General features: G+C 48.4%; 1 protein-coding gene across 2 annotated transcripts in view; it reads right to left on the reverse strand.

The window, feature by feature from the left end:
• The window catches only part of LOC147099906 (A disintegrin and metalloproteinase with thrombospondin motifs 7-like), a 212,358-nt gene that overhangs the window by 133,396 nt on the left and 51,855 nt on the right, over positions 1–27,107 (reverse strand). For both annotated transcript variants that reach the window (XM_085968401.1, XM_085968400.1), the window contains exons 5-7: positions 26,059–26,142; positions 20,400–20,524; positions 16,074–16,223 (exon numbers count right to left, since the gene is read on the reverse strand). In XM_085968401.1, the coding sequence (XP_085824527.1) occupies positions 16,074–16,223; positions 20,400–20,524; positions 26,059–26,142 (359 nt within the window). The remainder of the gene's footprint in view (positions 1–16,073; positions 16,224–20,399; positions 20,525–26,058; positions 26,143–27,107) is intronic.

Below are 27,107 nucleotides of genomic sequence, written 5' to 3' on the forward strand. Positions count from 1 at the left end.
GAATTCCAGAGCTTAGGGCCCAGGCGGCTGAAGGCACGGCCGCCAATAGTGGAGCGATGGAAATCGGGGATGCGCAAGAGGCCGGAGTCGGAGGAGCGCAGAGATCTCGGGGGGGGGGGGCGTTTTTGGGCTGAAGGAGGTTACAGAGATAGGGAGGGGGGTGAGGCCTTGGAGCAATTTGAAAACAAGAATGAGAATTTTAAAATCACGGGATTATTCTCGTCATGGTTCTCTGTTCCGCCACTCCCGCTGGTAATCCATTCCACAATTCTATCATTCTTCACTAAAAATGTTGCCTAAATGTCCTGTATTCTTTTACCGCTGTAAAGTCTGTGGGTTGTACAGTTAATAACGACACAGACTTCAGGAATAACAAACAAACAGGTCTTTACTATTCGAAGGTCAGGGCGAATCTGCCCAAGGAATCATGCCACAACACTTATATACCGGTGTGGTCACCGTCGGTATTACAGTATACAGAAGCCAAACAAGTAGTGCCACACCTAAAGTAGTTCTCTTAAAGGTGAACGGTTACATACAATAGTTCTCTTAAAGGTAGACGGGTACATACACTACAACCCTCCCTTTTTAGCTTATTACATACAGAGTCCCCATTAAACATAACATATCTTCAACTTCATATAAAACAATTTACAGACATAGTCTCGGTAGGAAACAGTTCCCAGATTCAGTCTCTGATCTTGACTCGGTCCGAACAACATCTCTTTGGTGTAGATGGTTCACATTGCTAGCGTGACTCCTCCATATCCTTTTCTTGACGTAACAGCTTGAACTTTCGTCCTGCTAACCAGCAGTGCTGACTTTTACAACAACTGGGTTGCCTTGATATTTTCCTACTTCCCAACTGATTTAACTCCTTTCGTAGGGTCCACGCATGATCTGGTAGAAGTGATAATATTTGCGATAGTTATCATCTTCTGCTTCTTCTTTTTCTTTTCTGCTTTTTGGAGACTCTCGGGGCTCCCTTATCAGCTGCCAGCAGTAGCGCCACCAACTCTCTATGTTCCTTCGACTTTAAGTGCTTCATCCTGATTTCGGCACTTTGGGAGTTTTCATCACAAACTGGGCAGACCACATCCTCGTAATATTCAGTGTCACTCAACAGGTCATGGTAATATTCCGGTTCGTCCTGAGTTAGGCCAGCGAGAGGGCCTTCTACTTCCTCCTTACCCATCTGGACGTTAGCTGACTGTGGTTCCTTCCCTAGACATCTTTCTTGAAAAGACTTCTTCATGCATTCATCTTCATCCCGCTCTTCCTGGGTTTCCTGCAAATCCTTCACTAATGACCTCATTTGTGATTTCAACACTTCCCCTTCCCTCGGGGATTGATTGATCGGGCTATTCAATCCTTCTACTGGAGCAGCTGTTTCAACATTCTGTTGTTCACATAGATGTGATTCAGCGTACTTTTGGCATCCCAGTAAAGTCTGTTTTGCAACATCAGCTATTTCCCAAACTTTTGAGAGCTCCGAACTCCTTCCCGTTGAAGATTGAAGCTCGTGTTCAGATTGTTCCCATTGCAGAGTCTTTTCCCTCAGCATATGAAGGAGTTGGCTGACCGTTAACTCTTCCACGGGAACACTGTGGATCAGAGTCTTCTCCATTTCATCCACCTTTTCCTCCAATGCTTCCACCTTCTGTTCCTCTTGTACTTTGGCTTTCAGCGCTCGGAAAAGTTGCGCCCTGATGCTCTCTAGCTCATGTTCAGGGACCATTCTTACAGTCTTTGTGTTTCTTACAGTTTCCTTTTCTTCCACTGAAAGGATTCCCAGTTGAATCTGTTCTTCAAGTTGTTGAACCTCGGTCATTGCCGCCTCATATTTGTCTTGGGTTTCCTTCAATATTTTTATGAGTTCTTGGACATCTTGTCTTTCATGTTCTGCCATGTCTTTCACCTCTAATTTCTCATCTATGGATGGAACTTCTACCGATGAGTCTGTCTTGGCCTTGAGCTCATCAAGAATTTCCTGCAGCCTTTGGACTTCTTGCTCATGTTCAACCTTTAGTTGTTCATATGCTTCTACTGAAACTAGCTTTTCGGAGGTTGCCAAGTTAACCCCCTCCAGAATTGTAGCCTGGGCCTGTTCATACTGTTCTTTCAACTTCTCACACTCTGCTTGTAAGGAGTCGTAGAGAAGAACTGGAATAACATCCTGGCTTCCTGAAGATTCCTCTTCATTTGCTTCTTTCGCAATTTCCTGTTGGAGTTCAGCCAAGGCTGCTATGCTATCTGCCTCTCGAAGTCTCACTGCCATCAAATCTTCTTTATTCTTGCAGTCTATCTCAGCCATTTTCCGTTTACTTTCATTTAACTGAGTGAGTAGTCCCTTATTCTGGGCTGAGAGATATTGCACCTTCTCATGTAGACCATAGCACTCCTTCTCTGCTCGACATAGCTGGTTACTGCTGATTTGGTTCTGTGTTTCAAGTTCCAACATCCTTTGCTTAGCTTCTTTCAGTTTCGCCCCTATAAGCTCCTCTTGCAACATGGCCACATTATTCACATCCGGTAAAGAAGCGTTTCTCTTTTCCATGTCCAAAATTTTTTTCTGCATATCTTTAAGTGCACACTGCGATTCAGCTTCTCTTAACCTTGCCTGCACTAGCTCCGTCTCCAATTGCAGAACAAAATCCTCAGTGTAGCGTGGTTTGCCTTTATGCTGTATCTCTAGATCATGCAAATATTCTAACTCCTGAACATCATAAGGGAGATGTGATCGGTACTTGGTCACGATGGCTCTATGGTCGCTCTTTGCTTGAGCTAGCTGCCTCTGCTGTCTTTCCAGGTTCTCCCATTCGGTATCCCAGAACTTTTCCATTGTTTTCATCTCTTGTACGAGACGGTAACTCAACTGTTCTAATTGTTGTCGTACTTTGAAATAAGTTTGAGTCCGAGTTCGGTGTTCTTCCGTCGTGGATAAGTCCTTAACTTGAACAGGCTCAGAATTCTCTGTCAAACTGGAGTTCTGCTCTGAAGCTTTATTCTTCTCGGTAGCATAAGCCTTTATGCATGTCTTCGTTTTCTCCACCATAGTCGGCAAGTTCATTTTAGCCTTGTCTTCCATATTTGAGTTGGTCTTATCGTCATCCGTTTCAGAATCTGAGCTGATAGCTTGCACCGAGTCCTCACTCATTATGGCTTTTAGATAGTGCCATTCCATGTCTATTTTCTTGATCCACTCTCGTCCTAGAAGTGGTGGTCCTCCCTCAGATAATACGTACAAGTTCATTCTTGGGTGTTCTTTACCCCTATCTCTCACCTTGACTCTTATCTTCCCCATGGGGTATACCTTATGCCCCGTGTATGTCTGCAATACGAACTTGGTATTTCTTAAGGGTATGTGAGAGAATAGCCGGTGGTAGTCCCTTCGATTTATGACTGATAGAGCTGATCCAGTGTCCAACTCCATTCTTACTTGGACTCCAGCTATTTTTAGTATGACCCAGATAGTTTGTAGGTCAGCTTCCTTACTCACATTGTGAATTCTCAGACTACCCAGCTCCTGGCTGTTTGGGTCTGAGTCTGAATTCTGTTCGTCTGAACTCTTCTCAGCCACCTTGTGTACCTTGTTGTACTTTTCTTGTGGTGGCTTCCTTTGGCTGTTGGTCTTCTTCCCTGACCGGCATACCTTAGCGATGTGACCCAGTTTGCCACATTTCCTACATTCTTGGTTCTTAAACCAGCATTGATTCTGGTCGTGTGTTGTCTTCCCACAACGATAGCATTTTGTTGTACTTGAGGTAATTTGGTCCACCCCGAGTGCCGCCGCCTTTAGCTGCATTTCCGCCGTTCCTTTCGCTGCGGCTTCGTGCGATGCGGCTATAAGGACAGCCCTGTCAAGTATGAGGTCGTTCTCTTCGAGTAGTCGCTTTTGCGTCCCTTCCTTGGACAATCCACATACGAACTTGTCTCGCAGTGCCTCTGTCAGATTCCCTCCGAACTGGCAGCATTTCGCTAGCCTACGCAGTTCGACCAAATATTCCGCGTTGCTTTCGTCTTTCCGTTGCGTTCTTGCATAGAATTTGAATCATTCAGCCAACATCAACGGTGTGGGGTTCAAGTGGTCCTTCAGAACAGCCACAATCTCTTCGAAAGTCTGATCCGCCGGTTTAGCTGGTGCTAGTAGATGCTTCAAGAGCCCGTATGTCTTTGCGCCCATCGAGTTTAGCAATGTTATCACTTTGTCGTCTTCCTCTATTTTGTTGGCTTCACAATAGATCTCGATGCGTTCCACGTACGTGGCCCAGTCTTCTATCTCAGAATTAAAATCGTTAATATTCCCTCGCTTAGGCATCTTCCTTCCTTGGGAGCAGCACAAGTATTTCTTTAAATTCTTATTTATTATTTATTTATTTCTAAGATGGCGGTTTTTCCCGCGAAAATGGCGGTTTCCCGCTCTTTCCTTCTCTCCCCGCCCCTTCAATGGCGGTTTCCCGCGTCTGTCGTCTTCTCCGCCTAATGGCGGCTTCCCGCGTTTCTTCCCCGGTGGGAGGGGTACGCTTTCCCCACAGCGGACAGGTTCAGCCTCTGGGCTGGCTTCCGCACAGCTCCCCTTACTCGGCTCTGTCTTTCTCTCCCGCTCGCACGGCTCTACCGGCGCTGGGTACCCCGTTCACGGAGAACAGATCAGCCGCTGGACTGGCTCTCGCGCAGTCTCTCTCCCCTTGCTCGGCTCTGTCTCTCTCTCCCCCACGTTCGGCTCTACCGGCGCTGGGTACCCCGTTGGTGGAGGACAGTTCAGCCGCTGGACTGGCTCTCGCGCAGTCTCTCTTGGTCGGCTCTGCCTCTCCCACACGCTCTGTTCCCGTTCGCCTCCCAGCCCTCACGCAGTCCGGTGCTTCCCTCCCCGGCTGCGGCTGAGTTTCTCTCTTCCCGCGCCAGCTCCCGGTCTCAGCGCTTCGTGGCTTCGGTCGCTGCCTGGCTTTTCCCGCCGATCGCGGTCCGGCTGTCTCACGACGCCGTTGGACCCGACTTTCTGACCGGCTCCGCTCCCCCTCGACCGTGGTCGAGTGCACAGCCCTTATCCTCCGGATATTCTTTACACTTTCCCCTACTCACAGTCTCCGCAGCCGCCTTGTTTCCTGCTGATCGGCTCACTCCGCACCGTGGTAGAAGGGTAGTCAGTGCCTGTTGCTGATGGAAGCTTTTGTTGCTAAAGTCTTCCTCCTTTCTATTGCTGCAGCCTCGTGTTTTCTCCCAGCAGAACGACGAGGGCGGTTGCCTCTCTTTGACGCTCTTTAGTTGCTTTGGTAGTCTTGCCGCAGGGTACGATCGGACTCGTCGCCACTGTAAAGTCTGTGGGTTGTACAGTTAATAACGACACAGACTTCAGGAATAACAAACAAACAGGTCTTTACTATTCGAAGGTCAGGGCGAATCTGCCCCAGCAATCCTGCCACAACACTTATATACCGGTGTGGTCACCGTCGGTATTACAGTATACAGAAGCCAAACAAGTAGTGCCACACCTAAAGTAGTTCTCTTAAAGGTGAACGGTTACATACAATAGTTCTCTTAAAGGTAGACGGGTACATACACTACAACCGCCCTTAACCCAATGTCCCACAGTCATTATTTACTTGCAACGAAAGTCATAGGGCTAAAAATTGAGTATCGCCCCTCTTGGGGCGCTAACTTTGCGCCAGAAATTGAGTGGTTGCGCCCCAAGAGGGAAGCGGGTTGCTACTGGAAGCGCCCGCATCCCGCTTGGGGCGCTGCGAGGGAATATCGCGGCGCTATGTGCAGCAGCGCACATCGCGCCGCGGTATTGCAGGCTTTCCTCCCCTTCTTATCAGGGAGGGGCCTTGTGCAGCACGGCCAGGGCCCGGCTGGGCTACCAGGGATCGGGAGTGCTGGCAAAAGAGCCCGACACTCAAGAGAAGTGCCGGGCTCTTGGAGCGCAGTCGGCACTCCGCGGTGGGGGGGGGGGGGGGCGGGTCAGGAGGCCGGGGACGGGAGCGCAGGCAGGTGCTGGCAGGCAGCCAGCAACAAAAATGGCCGCCCGGCACCTCGCCTTTAAATAGCGCCTCCCCGGCAGCAGGTAGGCCCCCCTTGACCCCGTTGGACATAGCGTCCGGCGGTAAGTCAGGGGGCACTCCTGAAGATCGCGGCCGGGGCGCGAGCGGGGCGCTGCGCATGGCGATGGCGTAATCGCCGGTGGCGCAGCGCCACGGGGCACTACCAGTTAGCACCACCGCTAACCTCCTGCTGAATTTCACGGCAGGCGTGGGCCGCGCCCGGGCGCTAGTTGCTTTGTGTAAAGCAACCAAATTTTTACCTCATAGAATCTTACAGCACAGAAAGAGGCCTATGCCAGCTTTTTGAAAGTGCTCTCCAATTAGTCCCACTCCCCCCCCGTCCTTTCCCCAGAGCTCCACCAATTATTTCCCACTTCAAATATTTATCCAATTCCCCTTTGAAAGTTACCATTGAATCTGCTTCCAGGTGTCGGGCCTGCTCCACTCACGATTCTAAAGCAGATCCCAAGGCTGCCAACGAAAGTTAAGTTCCATTTCTCATTAAAAGTAGGAGCCAGGAGGAACAGGAGTGCCCCCCCCACTGTAGCCCGCTCCAACTCCCGCCATTCCCCACCCCGGGACTCACCCGAGGGTCACTGCTACTGAGGCAGGCGGCCGGACGTGGATCGCCTCACTTGGGAGAGCCTGTGGAGGCGTGACCAGCCCCGAGTATACGCATGAGGGCGAGGACGCAATACCGTCAATCCTGGGGCCTCTCTCGGTTCAGGCGCTGACTGACTGCACAGCGCCGAGTCCAGGCCCGGAAATAACCCCGCATACATTTTCAAAGCTGAGGTTGTTTTTTCCGGCACTCCAAGGGTTAATTCGCATACATCTCACTGAAGGGGAAGGAGGGGGAGGGGGGGGTGAATCACAGTTACTGAGGACAACGGGAAAGCTGCCAAAAAAAGCTGAACGTTCTCATGCCTGAGCATGCTCGCTGTCCACAGGTCAGAGGTTAACACAGACACGTTATCACCACGGCAGCAGAGAGCCGAGCATTGAAAGAGTTCCAGGGACAATATCCCTTTGCACTCCTCGCCTGCTGGGGCAGCAACTCAACGCCAGTGAGCAGCAGGCCTTCCCGTCCATGGCTGCATTAACTGCTCGAAGACTGACAGTCTTTCAATTCGCAGTGAAGGGCCAGTTTTCCAACTGCTGAATCCCTCATCGTGCCTTCGTCCCCTCCAGACTTCACTATTCCAACACTCTTCTGACCGGCCTCCCATCTTGCACCCTCCGTAAACCTGAGCTCATCCAAAACTATGGCACATTGAGTTCAATGCGGGCAAGTGTGAGGTCATCCACAATGGACCCAAGAAAGATAAATCGGAGTCTTTTCTAAATGGTGAGAAACTAGGAACTGTAGAGGAGCAACGCGGTTTGAGAGTCCAAATACACAAATCATTAAAAGCCAGTAGACCGGTACAAACAACAATTAAAAAGGCTCCTGGAATGTTGGCCTTTATCTCAAGGGGACTGGAATACAAAAGTGAGGAACTGATGCTTCAGTTGTTTAGGGCCTTGGTGAACCCCCATCTGGAGCACTGCGTTCAGTTTTGGGCACCGGACCCCTGGAAGGAGACACTGGCCTTGGAGGGGGTGCAGCGCAGATGCACCAGAATGATACCGGGGCTTGGAGAATCATAGAATCATAGAATGGTTACAGCACAGTAGGAGGCTGTAATGATCAATAACATGTCATTCTATAGTGGACACTAGGTGGAGCCGTAGAGCTGTGTAGAGCTGTATGTAGCTGTATGTATATAAGACTACACTACCCAGCTGTATGTATATTAAGACTACATTACCCATGAGGCACTAGGCTACCCACAAGGCAGCAGTCAAGATGGATGCCTCTACAGATACTGTACCTAGTCCTTTGTATGCTCAGTCAAATGGTAAGGCAGAGAAAGGTGTTCAAGTTCTCAAGCAGCTACTGAAGAAAGCGACAGAAAGCAAGTCTGATCCTTATCTCGCCCTGCTGAGCTACCGAGCCTCACCTTTAGACTGTGGTTCTTCACCTGCTGAACTACTAATGGGTCGCAAGTTGCGCACCACGCTACCCTGCTGTGCAAAAGAACAGCAAAGTGAGGAACTGAGACAGAGACTTCAACTGTTAAAGCTGAAACAGAAATCATACTATGACAAGTCATCCAAAACTCTAAAACCATTGACAAGGGATGATGTTGTCAGGATTGAGGATCCAGATGCATGGAACAGGAAAGCTACAGTTCTTGAGGAAGTAGGACCAAGGTCATACACTGTTAGAACTGAGGAAGGACAGATTCTCAGGAGGAACCGCCGTTCCCTCCTAAAAACACAAGAGACTATTCAAGACCAGATTGATGACAATGCCGCAACTGCATCTTGTCATTCGCCACCAGAACAATCTCATGAAGACACATCAGACTTACCCGTGTTGAGAAGATCCACATGTGAAGTAAAAAAGCCTGATAGACTTAATCTTTGAGTACAATGTAAAGCTTTGAAAATGTGTTGACTGTTTTGAAAATGTTTATGTTTATAGAGCACTAACAAAAGTGTTACTGATATTGTCTTTATTGTTTTCTTGAAAGTTGATTGATATTGATTTTGTTAAACCTCAAAGGGGGATGTAATGATCAATAACGTCATTCTATAGTGGACACTAGGTGGAGCCGTAGAGCTGTGTAGAGCTGTATGTAGCTGTATGTATATAAGACTACACTACCCAGCTGTATGTATATTAAGACTACATTACCCATGAGGCACTAGGCTACCCACAAGGCAGCAGTCAAGATGGATGCCCCTACAGATACTGTACCTAGTCCACATGTGCTCAATAAAAGTGTCTAGCAAAAGCTAGCTGTGTTCATAATAAGAATGTCTATTTATTAATGAACATAAGAGAGGCCATTCGGCCCGTCGATCCCGTGCCGGCTCTCTCTGCAAGAGCACTTCAGCTAGACCCACTCCCCCGCCCTTTCCCTGTAGCCCTGCAAATGTTTTTCCCTTCAGCTACTTATCCAACTCCCTTTTGAAAGCCACGATTGAATCTGCCTCCACCACCCTCTCAGGCAGTGCATTCCAGATCCTAACCATTCGCTGTGTAAAAAAGTTTTTCCTCATGTTGCCTTTGGTTCTTTTGCCAATCACCTTGAATCTGTGTCCTCTGGTTCTCGACCCTTCCGCCAATGGGAACAGTTTCTCTCTATCTACTCGGTCTAGACCCCTCATGATTTTGAACACCTCTATTAAATCTCCCTTTAGCCTTCTCTGCTCTGAGAAGAACAACCCCAGCTTCTCCAGTCTATCCACATAACTGAAGTCCCTCATTCCTGGAATCATTCTCATAAATCTTTTCTGCACCCTCTCTAAGGCCTTCACATAGATGCAGGAAGGATGTTCCCAATGGCGGGGGAGTCCAGAACCAGGGGTCACAGTCTAAGGATAAGGGGTAAGCCATTTAGGACAGAGATGAGGAGGAATTTCTTCACCCAGAGAGTGGTAAACCTGTGGAATTCTCTACCACAGAAGGCAGTTGAGTCCAATTCATTAAATATATTCAAGAAGGAGTTAGATATATTTCTTAAGGCTAAAGGGATCAAGGGATATGGGGAGAAAGCAGGGACAGGGTACTGAATTTGGATGATCAGCCATGATCTCATTAAATGGCGGAGCAGGCTCGAGGGGCCGAATGGCCTACTCCTGCTCCTATCTTCTATGTTTCTATCCTTCCTAAAGTGAAGAGGGTTAAATTACAAGGACAGCTTGCATAGACTCAACTTGCATTCCCTTGAGTATAGAAGATTAAGGGGTGATCTGATTGAGGTGTTTAAAATGTTAAAAGTATTCGATAGGGTAAATATAGAGAAACTATTTCCTCTGGTGGGGAAATCAAGAATAAGGGGGCGTAATCTTAAAATTAGAGCCAGGCCGTTCAGGGGTGATGTCAGGAAGCACTTTTTCACACAAAGGGTAGTGGAAATCTGGAACTCTCTCCCCCCAAGGGATATGGATGCTGGGGGTGAATTGAAATTTTGAAGACCGAGATCAGTAGATTGTTGTTGGGTGAGGGTATCAAGAGATATGGAGCAAAGGCGGGTGGATGGAGTTGAGGTACAGATCAGCCATGATCTCACTGAATGGTGGAACAGGTTCGAGGGGCTGAATGGCCTCCTCCTGTTCCTAATGTTCCCACGGTCACCATCAGTTAAATTTTATCATTGACAAAAGAGCCGGTGAGAAATTTGACTCTTTATCAACATGAAAAAGATTTTTAAAGATGAATTTGAAAATGTTCCCAGGTCATTCCTACTTGGTCCTTTTGAATGCCACTGGCCCAGAGGAGCTGGGAGCTGGAGCAGAGCCAGGTGCATCGCAGAGGTAACCTCACACCACTTAACCTAAATTAGATTTGGGGAAACTTTGCATGGAACTTGTACCACGGATGTTACATTGATCGTAGAATGATACAGCACAGAAGAAGGAGGCCGTTCGGCCCATCGTGCCTGTGCCGGCTCTTTGGTCAAGCTCTCCACTCAGTCCCGCCCACCTGCTCTTTCCCCGTGGCCAACGTTCCCTTTAAGCTGCCTGTTCCCTGACGTAAGAAAACTACGAGGCACTTGGTCTAAGCATTAAACAAAGCTTTAATCAACTGTTTTTCAACATGGAGATCTAGTTGTGTCCTTCACTAGTTCCTGTTAAGGAATGTCCTGAGCAAGCTGGGCCCATGCCCGAGTATTTATACTCTCCCTGGACAGCGCCACCAGCAGGCCGCCCAGCATTACTTCATAAGTCATTTCCACATGAATGACAAGATTCATGTCACCCTGTTTCTTTTAATGCGCGGTCCCGTTAAATTGCAGTGGAGCCGACAGGAATTCTCCTGCTCCTCCCGGCTCCACATTCAGGTAAGTATTTTTTTTTAATAAACGTACCTTTGTGGCGGTGACCAGCAGCAGGTCCCTTTAAGGAGCAGCCCAATTTTGCAAAAGGGGGGCCTCAGAAAGGGGCCTTTATATTTGCTTTTACAAAAGGCCTGTTTCAGGCGCCAGCCCCGGACGCCTCTTCTTCTGCCCTTACCAATATGGCGGACGCCGCACCCTGGGGCGCACAACGAGCACTCGCGCCCAGCCCGCCATCTTGGATGGTTAGGCGCCCGTTCTTGCGCAGAGCCATCGGATTTCTAGGCAGCTGTCTCTTTTTTCAACATACAGTAGCTAGCTCAATAAGCAGCAAAGGCAAAATACTGCGGATGCTGTAATCTGAAATCTGAACAGAGAATGCTGGAAGTATTTAGCAGGTCAGGCAGCATCCGCTTACAGTTCCAGCTCTGTAGACCTACAGAGCAGCAGTGATACCCGCCCTGCTGTGTGCTTCAGAGACATGGACCATGTACAGCAGGCACCTCAAAGCATGGAGAGGTATAAAAAAAAAAAAAATGGCGGCGCGCATGGACGCAGCGGCTTTGTCTCTCCCGAGACTGAGCGTTTTCACCCTCTTTCTGAGTCTCTTCTGGACTCTGCTGATAAATGTCTTAATCTAAATGTACACTCTCGGGAGCCGCAAGCCTACATTTCGTTGTGCTGCACTTGTGCACTAACAATGACAATAAAGTTGATTATTATTATTATGCTGCCTCCGCAAAATCCTGCAAATTCATTGGCAGGATAGGCACACCAACGTCAGTGTTCTCGCTCAGGCCAACATCCCCAGCATCAAAGCTCTGACCACACTCGATCAGCTCCGATGGACGGGCCACATCGTCCGCATGCCCGATACGAGTCTCCCAAAACAAGCGCTCTACTTGGAGCTCCGGCACGGCAAGAGAGCCCCAGGTGGGCAGAGGAAACGCTTCAAGGACACCCTCAAAGCCTCCTTGAAAAAGTGTAACATCCCCACCGACACCTGGGAATCCCTGGCCCAAGACCGCACAAAGTGGAGGAGAAGCATCCGGGAAGGCACCGGGAGCAAGTGGAAGCCAAGTGCAAACTGCGGAAGGAGCGCACGTCAACCCAAGCACCCCACCCACCCGCCCCTTCAACCACCATCTGCCCCACCTGTGACAGAGACTGTAGGTCCCGCATTGGACTCATCAGTCACCTGCAAACTCATTTTTAGTGTGGAAGCAAGTCATCCTCGGTTCCGAGAGACTGCCTTGGAAGAAGACAATTCCAGCAGTTCTGACGAAAGGTCATCGACCCGAAACGTTGACTCTGTTTCTCTCTCCACGGACGCTGCCTGACCTGCTGAGTGTTGCCAGCATTTTCTGTTTCTAGTTCAATAACCAGCAGTTTTGTTTTTGTAACTGAGAACTGCCCAGTCCGATGAAGTGCGCAGGAAACGTGAGTGGCTGCATCGGATTTTTTTTTTCAGAAAGGGGCAGCAGAGAATAAGTTGCCCCAAACGGCAGCACATTGTTTCGAAAAACGGGGGCACCGCAGACGCTGGGTTTGGAATGCTGGGCTGGCCGCAGAGGTTTTGAAGAACGAGATTAAAGTTTAATGAACAAAAGTGACTTCCTGATCCTGTGCCAATCTGTCAGACTCCGATGTCTCAGCATTAAAGCCACTTTGGAAGCATTATAGCTCATTAAATGCACATCTGTAATTTAAAGAAATGTTCTACCTCTCAAAATATCTTGATTATATGTCTTGCTTTTAAAGCACTGCAACTTTTTTTTTAAAAGAAAATAATTGGTATCTCGGCGTGATTGCAAGGTAACAAACAAATCTAGGAATTCAGATTATTAAAGTTACTAATATAGAAATCTAAAAGTAATTACAGGTTGCAATCTAATTGAGAGGTTCAAACAATTTCTATGTAGAATAATGATTCGATTTCAGTTGTAACTCTGGGAGTTACAGTTCACTATCAGCTCACTCACTATCACCATACTGTGTACACTTATCCTGCACACTATTAATCTAACAGTGTGATTAGATGACAATGTATTGTAACCAAAGAACGATTGCAATATATAGAAATTCATAAAAAATAATCTGATAATGTGTAAAAAAAATCCATATTTACTTTGGACAGCTTTTACTAAATGAGCTCAGAGTTGTTGTAATCGATGAGCGACAGGCTAGAATCTAATCGAGGGATTTCTACGTAAGATGGATGTTTATTTATTATTTAGTGCCTTTCACATCCACGGGATGTCCCAACCCGCTTAACAACTGACTTTAGAAGTGCAGTCGCTGTTGTTTTGCGGGTACAGGAAACTGTGCGCTATCCGGCACCGACGGGACCGAGCTGCTGCCGTTCCCTCAAAACTGCCGGACACTCCAGAGCTAATGTTGAAACATACGGAGCTTTTCATCTCCGTATGAATCAACAAACCCTGTCGCTTAGCAACAGCCTATAAACAGTCGGCAAGTGTCTCTGTAGCGTCTCTAGCTGAAGCTGTTGCTTAGCTACAGACCTTTCAGAGCTTGGCTGTTCAAAAAAAGCAAAGAAAAGAAACGAAAAGAATAAAAAACGGCTCCTGATTTTTGCCGGTGGCTCGAGCTTGCCAGACGGTTCGCCTCCGGATAACTCAAAGTTTTCTGTAAATAAAAGATCCCACGGCACTATTTCGCTGAACTGCACTGGCTTCCGGCTAAGCAAAGCCTCGATTAAGCTGCACGGGCCCTAAGCTCTGAAATTCCCTCCCTAAATCTCTCCACCTCGCTACCTCTCTTTCCTCCTTTAAGATGCTCCTTAAAACCTACATCTTTGACCAAGCTTTTGGTCACCTGCCCTAATATCTCCTCATGTGGCTCAACGTCAAATTTTGTCTGATAATCACTCCTGTGAAGCACCTTGGGACATTTTACTACATTAAAGGCACTGTATAAATGCAAGTTGTTGTTGTCATGTCCTGGCAAATATTTATCCCTCAACAGCTCCTATAACACTGGAGGCAAGGCAGAGAGAGACATTGCATTCCTGGGGCCGCAATTTAAGTTGAGTTTGACAGCAGTATTAATGAGTTCAAGTGCTGTATTAATGAAATCACTAAAAAGCAGATGATCTGGTCGTCAGCACATTGCTGTTTGTGGGCTCTTGCTGTGTGCAAATTGGCTGCCGCGTTTCCTACATTACAACAGTGACTACACTTCAAAAAGTACTTCATTGGCTGTAAAGCACTTTGGGACATCCTGAGGTTGTGAAAGGCGCTATAGAAATGCAAGTTCTTTCCTTAAATGGGAGTAACGAGCCGGAATCTGACTGAAGGGCTCACGTTGTTTATATACAGAATAAACTGGACACTTGAGAGGGGTTACAGGCTGGAATCTAACTGAGGGACTTAGATAAGCTAACGACAGAACATTGGACATCTGGGAATGAAATAATCGCAGCACGGGGTTTCGATTACACTGTAAACTGTGGGAGCAGATGGAGCATTTTGGAACTTAATCTAATCTAAACTTTTCTTGAAACGATTTCAAGCTGTCAAATTATTATTTTTATATATAAGATATATGTAGATTTATTTGAAATTTTACGTAGGAGCTTCATTCTGGTTTTTGGCAGATGCCAGCTCCCAGTGTGTTCAACATCACCATAGTTTTATACTGAGGCTGGGTAAGTGTGCTTTGGTGCTCAGCTGTCACACAGTGCAAGTCCCAGGTTCAATCCCTGGGCTGTCCCAAGATGGTGCTAGATAGGTTACAATAGAAAGAAAGAAAGACTTGCATTTTTACAGCGCCTTTCACGACCTCAGGACGTCCCGAAGCATTTTACAGCCAATGAAGTTCTTTTGAAGTGTAGTCACTGTTGTAATGTAGGAAACGCGGCAGCCAATTTGTGCACAGCAAGCTCCCACAAACTGCAGTGAGATGAACAATCTGCTTTTGTGCTGTTGGTTGAGAGATATACATTGGCCAGAACTCCCCTGCTCTTCTTCGAAATAGTGCCTGCGGGATCTTTTACTTCCAGAGAGAGCAGACGGGGCCTCGGTTTAACGTCTCATGTGAAAGACGGCACCTCCGACAGTGCGGCGCTTCCTCAGTACTGCCCCTCCGACAGTGAGGCGCTCTCTCAGTACTGCCCCTCCGACAGTGCGGCGCTCCCTCAGTACTGCCCCTCCAACAGTGTGGCGCTCCCTCAGTACTGCCCCTCCGACAGTGCGGCGCTCCCTCAGTACGGCCCCTCCGACAGTGCAGCGCTCCCTCAGTACTGCCCCTCTGACAGTGCGGCGCTCCCTCAGTACTGCCCCTCCGACAGTGCGGCGCTCCCTCAGTACGGCCCCTCCGACAGTGCGGCACTCCCTCAGTACTGCCCCTCCGACAGTGTAGCGCTCCCTCAGTACTGCCTCTCCGACAGTGCGGCGCTCCCTCAGTACTGCCCCTCCGAAAGTGTGTCGCTCCCTCAGTACTGCCCCTCTGACAGTGCAGCGCTCCCTCAGTACTGTCCCTCCGACAGTACAGCACTCCCTCAGTACTGCCCCTCCGACAGTGCGGCGCTCCCTCAGTACTGCCCCTCCAACAGTGCGGCGCTCCCTCAGTACCACTCCTCCGACAGTGCAACGCTTCCTCAGTACTGCCCCTCTGCAGTGTGGCACTCCCTCAGTACTGCCCCTCCGACAGTGCAGCGCTCCCTCAGTACTGCCCCTCTGACAGTGCGGCGCTCCCTCAGTACTGCCCCTCCGACAGTGCGGCGCTCCCTCAGTACTGCCCCTCCGACAGTGCAGCACTCCCTCAGTACTGCCCCTCCGACAATGCGGCGCTCCCTCAGTACTGCCCCTCCGACAGTGCGGCGCTCCCTCAGTACTGCCCCTCCGACAGTGCAGCACTCCCTCAGTACTGCCCCTCCGACAATGCGGCGCTCCCTCAGTACTGCCCCTCCGACAATGTGGCGCTCCCTCAGTACTGCACTGGGAGCGTCCGCCTGGATTTTGTGCTCAAGTCTCTGGACTGGGGACTTGAACCCAGGACCTTCTGACTCGAGACGAGAGTGCTGCCTACTGAGCCTAAATTGACCTCCAAGTACCCGGCCTCCCGATTGCCAGCCGCTGTAAATGGTGAGACAATAGCCATGGGAGGGTGTTGCCGGACTTACTTGTGCCCGAGCTCGTGTGCCACGGTGAACGCCAGAGGAAGGCCCGAGTCCTCGTTGATGCTGCAGCTCCTGTGGGGCTGACACATTCCGGAAACATGCGACAACCCCAGAGTCTCACACGGGCGGTTCATTCCAGCACAGATGTCCTTCCTGGTTCGCACAAGAAAAACAACATTTAGAATAGAATCATAGAATCATCGAATGGTTACAGCACAGAAGGAGGCCATTCAGCCGTCGAGCCCGTGCCGGCTCTCTGCAAGATCACTTCAGCTAGTCCCACTCCCCCGCCCTTTCCCCGTAGCCCTGCAAGTTTTTTCCTTCAGATACTTATCCAATTCCCTTTTGAAAGCCACGATTGAATCTGCTTCCACCACCCTCTCAGGCAGTGCATTCCAGATCCTAACCACTCGCTGCGTAAAAGTTTTTCCTCATATCGCCTTTGATTCTTCTGCCAATCACCTTAAATCTGTGTCCTCTGGTTCTCGACCCTTCCGCCAATGGGAACAGTTTCTCTCTCTACTCTGTCCAGATCCCTCATGATTTTGAACACCTCTATCAAATCTCCTCTCAACCTTCTCTGCTCTAAGGAGAACAACCCCAGCTTCTTCAATCTATCCACGCAAGTGAAGTCCCTCATCCCTGGAATCATTCTCGAAAATCTTATCTGCACCCTCTCTAAGGTCTTCACATCCTTCCTATAGTGTGGTGCCCAGAATTGGACACAATACTCCAGTTGAGGCTGAACCAGTGTTTTATAAAGGTTCATCATAACTTCCTTACTTTTGTCAATGCCTCTATTTATGAAGCTCAGGTTCCCGGCTTTTTTAACCGCTTTCTCAACCTGCCCTGCCACCTTCAATGAATTGTGCACATTTACCCCCAGGTCTCTCTGTTCATGCACCTCCTTTAGGATTGTACCCTTTAGTTTATATTGCCTCTCCTCGTTCTTCCTACCAAAATGTATCACTTTGCATTTTTCTGCCACGTGTCCGCCCATTCCACCAGCCTGTCTATATCTTCTTGAAGTCTATCACTATCCTCCTCACTGTTCACTATACTTCCAAGTTTTGTGTCATCTGCAAATTTTGAAATTGTGCCCTGTACACCCACGTCCAAGTTATTAATATATATCAAGAAAAGCAGTGGTCCTAGTACCGACCCCTGGGGAACACCACTGTATACCTTTTAAACTGTGTCTTCAGTTCCCACCTCTTTAATATTTCCTCTTTCAGGCTCTCCCCTTTGTAAAGTGCTCCACGGTATTTTTCTACATAAGGGGTGCTTTATAAGTTTGATAGCAAAATACTGCGGATGCTGGAAGTCCGAAATAACAACAGAAAATGCTGGAAAAACTCAGCAGGCCAGGCAACATCCGTGGAGAGAGAAATAGAGTCAACGTTTCAGGTCGAAACTCTTCGCCAGTCCTGACAAAGGGTTTCGACCTGAAACGTTAACTCTGTTTCTCTCTCCACGGATGCTGCCTGGCCTGCTGAGTTTTTCCAGCATTTTCTGGTGCTTTATAAGTTGTTGTTGTCTATACTGTCCCGCTTTATAACTGGCACACAGGCATAACAAAAGTAATAAATCCTTTCAAAACCATGCTAATTTTCTGCACACTCCAATAATTTTAATTTGCTTTAGGAATTCATTCATAGTCGTTTATTCCAATGGATCAAACTCTTTCCCATTCGCTCCCATTGTATAGGATTCCAATGGATCAAACTCTTTCCCATTCGATCCCATTGTATAGGATTCCAATGGATCAAACTCTTTCCCATTCGATCCCATTGTATAGACTTTCACTGATAACTCCTATTATGATAGAATTCTATTGGAATGAACCAGTTCCTATTCACTCCTCTTGCATAGGATTCCTAATCCATGCATTTTTGTTTTTTAATTCTGAACAGATGATATATAATGCATATTCTGTCAAGAATAGCCTGGAGACAGCAGTATGATTTATAAGCCTAATTAAATTTTGTACGTAATGCTTTGGTTTATGCTTTGGTTCCGAATTTCCTGTTAGGATTGGATTGTTGAATAAATGATTTAATGGATTGTGGGTTGAAGAATTGCTATCTGCCTGGTTTTAATCGGTGGTTTCCAGAAACCCTGAATGTTTCTTGGCAAATTGATGCTGTGTTTGTTGGGGAGTACAGTACTGGAAATAACATGGAACATTGCCTCCTCCCTCACAAGATGCTAACGACCTGTATATTGACATGTCTCACTGCGCAAAGCTAGTCGAGCCCGACAGCGAAGCGAATTGGAATCCTGTACAATGGGAGTGAATGGGAAAGATCGTTAGCTTGAGTTGGGGGCCATCAGCTAATGGTCCAATTGCTACATCAGTATTCCTTGAATTTCCCGTCATAGACCAGCTCCTATTAAAGGAGAAGTAAGCATTTATCCTGAGATGGATTTCTCGCATTCTTCCAGAAATCCATTTATCCCTGCCAATTTCTCCTTTTCACAAAGGTGCAGCGCTATGCTGGAGCATGGGTCCATGGACACCAAGGACTGGATTTTCATTGAGGAGCTGAGTAGGAGGCGGGACTACACTTTTGGGGTTGTAGTCCCACCTCCATCGAGTTCTAGCCAACCCACGCAATTTAGACTTGATTGACCTTCTTGAGCCCGCCCAGCGGGCTCAGCAGGCCAATTAAGGGCCACCCGGCAACAGGTGATGTCACAGATTGAAATTTCATCTGTCAAGACCTTTTGACAGATGAAATATCGGCATTTCACAGCTGTTTGAAGCTGTCAAACACTGACAATTTGTACTCCAGGTTAATTCCTTCCTCTCAGGATGATTTAGAGATCTCCCCGGAACAGAAAGCTGAATGCTGCAATTTTTGACAGCTCACAACCATTCTGCTTCCTGTGCTGGTGAGATGAGGGACTCCCGAGACCTGAAGGAAGGAAGGCTGTAAAGGTAAGTAAAGGTACGTAAAACTTCTTTAAACACTTTACACACACCAAACACGCTTACCTTTGCACTCATGCACCCATCTCTCACCTGAACACCGGACATCTCGACCCCTGCAAGCCCTTCAGCCCGACGGTCCGCCTCGCTAACTTGGCGTGGTTTGGAGCCGTCGGGCATCCCACACTTCAGGGCTAAAAATAGGGATTAGGCTAAAAACTGCCTGTTAACTACCTGTTAACAGGCAGTTAATTGGCACTAATCCCCTTCCCGCCTCGGGGAGGTGGGTCCCAGTGCGGGGCGGGTACCCGCCTCCTTTGAAACTGGCATGGAGGCGGGTTGGGGGTGGGATGGGTTCCGGACCCCTGATTTCAGAATTTTAACCCCCCACACGCCTCCAATCCTGCCTCCACGGCCCAATGAAAATCCTGCTCCAACTGTCTTCTGGTGGGTTAACCCTTCCTGATTGCACTATGTTCGCAGTAACATGCTTAGCGACACATTTACATAGTGCCTTTAACGTAGGGAAACATCCCAAGGAGCTTTGCAGGAGCGTAATCAAACAAAATTTGACACTGAGCCAAAGAAGGAGGCTTGGAGGAGCGTCTTGAAGAGGCAGAGAGAGGTGGAGAGGAGGGAATTCCAGAGCTTAGGCACGGCCGCCTATGGTGGAACGCAGAGTTTACGGAGTGTTGTGGGGGGGGGGGGGGGGCGGGGGAGGACATTACAGAGATAGGGAGGGGCGAGGCCATGGAGGGATTGGAATATGAGGATGAGGGGGTGGGGTGGGGTGGGAGGCAACCACATCCATCGGACCCACGGACCCCTGCTGGACATCAATCCAGTATTCCGAGCTGGTGTTGTGGTCTCCACGCGCCGGGGCTGTCGGGAGTGCGGCTCAGACCCAACCCTCCTGACTCAGAGGCAGGAATAGTATCCATGAGCCAGTGGCCACTCGATATCAACAGCGTCATCAACAGTTGACTTATCCTTCGGGAACACTTTCCATTGCGCTCCTGTTTGCACAGATTGCGTTTTTTAGATCTCATTTTGAAACCCATTTATTCTAATTGCTATTTATGTTATTTGACATACTTCTATAGGTAATTATCACTTGGGGGGGGGGAAATTTAAGGCATAATTAAGATTTTTTGTTTTCAAAATTCAGAACTGGAGGAAGAAAACAAAATCCGCGACGACTGGAGATTTGAGAAAAATATTGACTGCGCGGCAAGTTCTAGACAAAAAACTATCAACATGTAAAATAACAGGGGAGGTACGTTCACAGAGGGCGCGGCCGGTTCTGATAGAAGAAGCAGATAAACAAGGGAATTGAATCTAATTATCTCCTGCTGCTGGTTGCAAACCGCGCTTCGTGTCTCCGATCCCCATCTTACCGTGTGAGCAGGAGAGCCACGTCGTGGTGTGTGGGGTGACCGTCCCCCTTTACGTTGATTTTTTTTTGCCACTTGCAGAAGCTTGTCAGTGATTTGTCAGCGTGATGCGTTATCTTCAGGTCCTCCTGACACAAAGAGAGAAGAGCGTTAGTGTCCGAACGTGACTAGGCCACTGGGACTGCAACCCAACAGATCCCAGGGTCAAGAGTGCGTTAGTGTCCAAACATGACTCTATGTCGAGAGGCTAGAGAAGCTGGGATTGTTGTTAGAGCAGAAAAGGTTAAGGGGAGATTTAATAGAGGTGTTCAAAATCATGAGGGGGTTTTGACAGAGTAAATAAGGAGAAACTGTTTCCACTGGCAGGAGGGTCGATAACCAGAGGACACAGTTTTAATTTAATTGGCAGGGTGTCCCCGGGGGTGCATCAGTGTTTACAGGGGATCCCCGGGAATGTGTCAGTATTTACAGGGGGTCCTGGTAGTGTGTCAGTATTTACAGGGAGTCCCCGGGAGTGTGTCAGTATTTACAGGGGGTTCCCAGGAGTGTGTCAGTATTTACAGGGCGTCCCTGGGAGTGTGTCAGTATTTACAGGGGGTCCCCGGGATTGTGTCAGTATTTACAGGGGGTCCTGGTAGTGTGTCAGTATTTACAGGGGGGTCCCCAGGAGTGTGTCAGTATTTACAGGGGGTCCCCAGGAGTGCATCAGTATTTACAGAGGGTTCCCAGGAGTGTGTCAGTATTTACAGGGGGTTCCCAGGAGTGTGTCAGTATTTATAGGGAGTCCCCGGGAGTGTGTCAGTATTTACAGGGGGTCCTGGTAGTGTGTCAGTATTTACAGGGGGTCCCCAGGAGTGTGTCAGTATTTACAGGGGGTCCCCAGGAGTGTGTCAGTATTTACAGGGCGTCCCTGGGAGTGTGTCAGTATTTACAGGGGGTCCCCGGGAGTGTGTCAGTATTTGTCCCATCTGGTGCACCCTAGCTGAGTGTTTCTGCTCACTCACTCAGTGTTAGCTGTGCTACCTCCCCCAAGCCCCGATAATAATCTCAAATACTCAACAATGAATCCACTAAAGCCACTATGTTCCTTACAGTGTCCCCGAGATGGAATTCACAGAAACTCTCAGAGAATGGGAATCGAGTAAAAAAGGGGCCGAGCCCATCACTTTGAAGTGATGGTCACGCAACTCTCTCGACGAGCTTTAGAAACTGCCGACCTTTGCCTCCTCCTTGCAGACATGTTACTTTTATCCTCGATTCCCAAGCCCTTTCATATTTATCGTGGAGGAGAGCAAAGCTGAAACAATGGCCTTTTCTGAAAGTCCAGCTGATCTACTGAAATACTCGACAAAGTTTAAAAATCTAAATATCTACATGTGGAAGTTCGCCGTGTAGTGAAGCATAACAAAGTTCGTATAATATTCGAGACAACCATAAACAAAGGAACATCAACAACAGCAACTTGTATTTATATAGCGCCTTTAACGTAGTAAAACGTCCCAAGGCGCTTCACAGGAGCGATTATCAAAAAGGAGATTTTAAAAAAAAATTAGTTTATGGGATGTGGGCGTCGCTGGCAAGGCCGGCATTTATTGCCCATCCCTAATTGCCCTTGAGAAGGTGGTGGTGAGCTGCCTTCATGAACCGCTGCAGTCCGTGTGGTGAAGGTGCTCCCACAGTGCTGTTAGGGAGGGAGTTCCAGGATTTTGACCCAGCGACGATGAAGGATCGGCGATATATTTCTAAGTCAGGATGGTGTGTGACTTGGAGGGGAACTTGGAGGTGGTGGTGTTCCCATGCACCTGCTGCGCTTGTCCTTCTAGGTGGAAGAGGTCGCGGGTTTGGGAGGTGCTGCCGAAGAAGCCTTGGCGAGTTGCTGCAGTGCATCTTGTAGATGGTCCACACTGCAGCCACCGTGCGCCGGTGGTGGAGGGAGTGAATGTTTAAGGTGGTAGATGGGGTGCCAATCAAGCGGGCTGCTTTGTCCTGGATGGCGTCGAGCTTCTTGAGTGTTGTTGGAGCTGCACTCATCCAGGCAAGTGGAGAGTATTCCAGCACACTTTCAGGGCAGGTGACCAAAAGCTTGGTCAAAGAGGTAGGTTTTAAGGAGCATCTTAAAGGAGGAAAGAGCAGTAGAGAGGCGGAGAGGTTTAGGGAGGGAAATCCAGAGCTTAGGGCCCAGGCAACAGAAGGCACGGCCACCAATGGTGGAGCGATTATAATCAGGGATGCTCACGAAAAAGAACGAAAGACTTGCATTTCTATAGCGCCTTTCACGACCACCAGACGTCCCAAAGCGCTTTACAGCCAATGAAGTACTTTTTGAAGTGTAGTCACTGTTGTAATGTAGGAAACGCAGAAGCCAATTTGTGCACAGCAAGATCCCACAAACAGCAAAGTGATAGTGACCAGATCATCTGTTTTAGTGATGTTGATTGAGGGATAAATACTGGCACCAGGGAGAACTCCCCTGCTCTTCTTCAAAATAGTGCCATGGGATCTTTTACGTCCACTTGAGAGAGCAGATGGGGCCTCAGTTTAACATCTCATCCGAAAGATGGCACCTCCGACAGTGCAGCACTCCCTCAGCACTGCACTGGAGCGTCAGCCTAGATTTTTGTGCTCAAGTCCCTGGAGTGGGATTTGAACCCACAACCTTCTGACTCAGAGGCAAATGTGCGACCCACTGAGCCACGACTGACACTCAGGGCTGAGGTGAGAATTGGAGGAGCGCAGAGATCTCATAGGGTTGTGGGCTGGAGAAGGTTACAGAGATAGCGAGGGGGCGAGGCCACGGAGGGAACTGAACACGAGGATGAGAATTTTTAAATCGAGGCGTTGCTCAACCGGGAGCCGATGTAGGTCAGGGAGCACAGGCTCAACAGGTCAGACAGCATCTGCGGAGAGAGAAACGAAGGCGGTAATTTTAAACAACCCACCTGTCGGGGAACTGACAGGACCGGGAGCAACGTTTGTTTTGCACCCAGCAGGTTGAATAGACGAGGGTTTTTATATCAAGTATAGAAGATTAAGGGGTGATCTAATTGAGGTGTTTAAGATGATTAAAGGTATTGATAGGGTAGATAGAGATCTTACTCTCCATTGAGGTCAATATTGGGCGGGGTGTAAAACCGGAATCCCACCCGACCCAGTGGGTTTCCCACCTGACCAGTTAGGTTAAAATTCCACCCCCCCGTAGGGTTAACATTTGTGATCGCTGACCTTTCATCAGAACGAGTTCATTGGCCTGAATCGTTAGCCCTCCATCTCAGGATACGGGGTAAGACATTTTAGGACTGAGATGAAGAGGAATTTCTTCACTCAGAGGGTGGTGAACCTGTGGTATTCTCTACCACAGAAGGCTGTGGAGGCCAAGTCACTGAATATATTTAAGAAGGAGATAGATAGATTTATAGACACAAAAGGCATCAAGGGGTATGGGGGAGAGAGCGGGAATATGGTATTGAGATAGAGGATCAGCCATGATCATATTGAATGGCGGAGCAGGCTCGAAGGGCCGAATGGCCGACTCCTGCTCCTATCTTTCTATCTTCCTATGTTTCTACATTCCTCTCCGCAGATGCTGCCTGGCCTGCCGAGTGCTTCCAGCAATTTCTTTCTTTCATTTCAGATTTTCCCGCGTCCCCGGTATTTTGCTTTTAGTTTGAGCACTTTGTCAGCTGTGACCGTGCAACATATTTTCAAACGTAGAAGCCGCTCTCCTGAGCTTGCGGGTTAAGGGGGAGTAGAAACTGCTTTATTCTGCCTTTCTGAGCAGCAGTTTGCAGTTGTCTGTATGCCAAAGGTGGAAATCTCCAGTAACGCTTCCCTTAATGAGCACATAGCTCGTGGCAAACAAAATTAGATCCTGTCATTTTTTAAAAAATTAACAGGAACAGACAGGACGCTCGCCCCCGCTCCTAAATCACCCGGCTCTAATTTTAAGGTTCTGCCCCCTTGTTCTGGATTCCCCTCGCCAGAGGAAATAGTTTCTCTCTAGCTACCCAATCAAATCCTTTAATCCTCTTAAACACCTCAATTAGATCACCCCTTAATCTTCTACCCTTGAGGGAATGAAAACCCTAGTCTATTCACCCTGCCTCATAATTTAATCCTTTTAAGCCTCGGTAAATCTTCATTATAATACAGTGAAGCTACACAGAGGAGGAAGACTGTCTGCTTTGAATGGTCAATCCCTTACTTCCACACAAAAAAATGGATAAAGAAAGACTGGTGTGTGATACAAACTTTGCCTGATGTTTTAGGGCATTGCTGGCGCCCGCCTTCATATGAGGGATAGAAAGAGGTTTTATTCTGAGCAAGTGGGATGATCTGAGCAGGGTCGTGGTAGAGGTATAATGAGCATGAAGTCCTCTGGGCTCGACAGGGGAAAAACATCATCAGTCTTCTGGTCCTGATCACTGCTTACACATCACGATAAGGAGAGAGCAACGTGTGTGACGGTGGACTGTGTGTGGGTGTCAAGAACAGACAGATTAGGATCAGTCACAATGCTCTTATGACTGAACAATCTGTTGACACTCAACTGTCTCACCTCGCCCACGGAGAAGCCCCGTGGTGCGAGGGACTGGGAATCTGGGAGGAACTCTATCCCAGCGTCAATCACTGACTTCAAGAGAGGACAGGAGATTCATAGAATCATACAACACAGAGGGAGGCCATTCGGCCCATCGTGCCTGTGCTTCGAACGAGCTCTCCAATTAATCCCACTCCCCCTGCTCTTTCCCCACAGCCCTGCAAATTTTTCCTTTTCAAGTATTTATCCAATTCCCTTTTGAAAGTTACTATTGAATCTGCTTCCACCGTCCTTTCAGGCAGCGAGTTCCAGATCACAACAACTCGCTGCGTAAAAAAAATTCTCCTCATCTCCCCCTCTGGTTCTTTTGCCAATTACCTTCAATCTGTGTCCTCTGGTTGCCGACCCTCCCGTCAGTGGAAACAGTTTCTCCCTATTCATCGGAAAGCCTCTCATTATTGGGGGACACAAGCGGGAAAATAAAGGAAGGCTGCAAACGGGAGTCCCAACAGCACCAAAGCGAGACAAGAGAGCAATCCGAGAGAACCGTGCATGCGTTTAATTTTTCATATGATAAAGAAGAAATGGCATCTGCTGTAAATCTCCGACAGAGGGGGAAAGAAATCTGCTCACATGAAGTATGGAAACCAGGCAGATATAAAAGTAATTGCGTGCGACATCGTCCGAATTTTACCCGTGGTGAGCAAAGCTTCAACAAGGCATGCGGCACAAGACAACACCTTCCTACGATCTTACAGCACAGAAGGAGGCCATTCGGCTCATCGTGCCTGTACCGGCTCTTTGGTAGAGCGATCCAATTAATCCCACTCCCCCCTGTTCTGTCCCCATAGCCCTGTCATTTTTTTCCCCTTCAATTATTTATCCAATTCTCTTTCGAATGTTGCTCTTGAATCTGCTTCGCTCAGCTGCATCGAATGGGGGGGACCCGATGTAAGGCAAGCTCAGGTCACAATGAGCGCAGTGAGCTGACTGCAGGAGCACGCGGTTGACTGTGCTCAGGCCAGTGTTCTTATAAGACCTTTTCCCTGCCACATTACACGTAATGCCAAGCCCGTGTAGAACCGCCCCTCTGGTCCAATCACAACGCCCGCATTTCTTTCTCACCTCATCTTCCTCCAGCAACACAAGACGGACTATGATGATGTTCACGGAATTGCCGATACTTGCATCACGGAACAACCCTGCAACCTGCAGAAAGAGGTGGGAAGAGCTGGTGAGAGAGGCACGCCCCACAGGTCGCAATACAGCAACAGCAACGTGCATTTATACAGCGCCTTTAACGTACTAACATAGAAACATAGAAGATAGGAGCAGGAGTAAGCCATTCGGCCCCTCGAGCATGCTCCGCCATTCAATGCGATCATGGCTGATCATCCAAATTCAGTACCCTGTCCCTGCTTTCTCCCCATACCCCTTGATCCCTTTAGCCTTAAGAAATATATCTAACTCCTTCTTGAATATATTTAATGAATTGGCCTCAACAGCCTTCTGTGGTAGAGAATTCCACAGGTTCACCACTCTCTGGGTGAAGAAATTCCTCCTCATCTCAGTCCTAAATGGCTTACCCCTTATCCTTAGACTGTGACCCCTGGTTCTGGACTCCCCTGCCATCGGGAACATCCTTCCTGCATCTAGTCTGTCTAGTCCTGTTAGAATGTTATAAGTTTCAATGAGATCCCCTCTCATTCTTCTAAACTCTAGCGAATATAAGCCTAATCGACCCAATCTCTCTTCATACGTCATTCCTGCCATCCCAGGTATCAGCCTGGTGAATCTTCGCTGCACTCCCTCCGTGGCAAGAACATCCTTCCTCAGATAAGGCGACCAAAACTGCACACAATACTCAAGGTGTGGTCTCACCAAGGCCCTGTACAACTGCAGCAAGACATCCTTGCTCCTGTACTCGAATCCCCTCTCTATGAAGGCCAACATACCATTTGCCTTCTTAAAATGTCCCAAGGCGCTTCACAGGAGCGTAATCAGGCAAAATTTGACACTGAGCCACATAAGGAAATAGTAGGACTGGTGACCAAAAGCTTGGTCAAAGAGGTAGGGCTGGATTTTCTCAATGGGGGTGTGTTGGGGGCAGGACTGCTGGTTGTCGGGTTTCAGTCCTGCCCCCCCAACGACGTCTGGCCAACCCACGCTATTTT

Source organism: Somniosus microcephalus, chromosome 27 (genome assembly GCF_052327205.1).
Source record: "Somniosus microcephalus isolate GS21.2 chromosome 27, FLI_Smic_1.0, whole genome shotgun sequence".
In the NCBI taxonomy this organism is placed as follows: domain Eukaryota; kingdom Metazoa; phylum Chordata; class Chondrichthyes; order Squaliformes; family Somniosidae; genus Somniosus; species Somniosus microcephalus.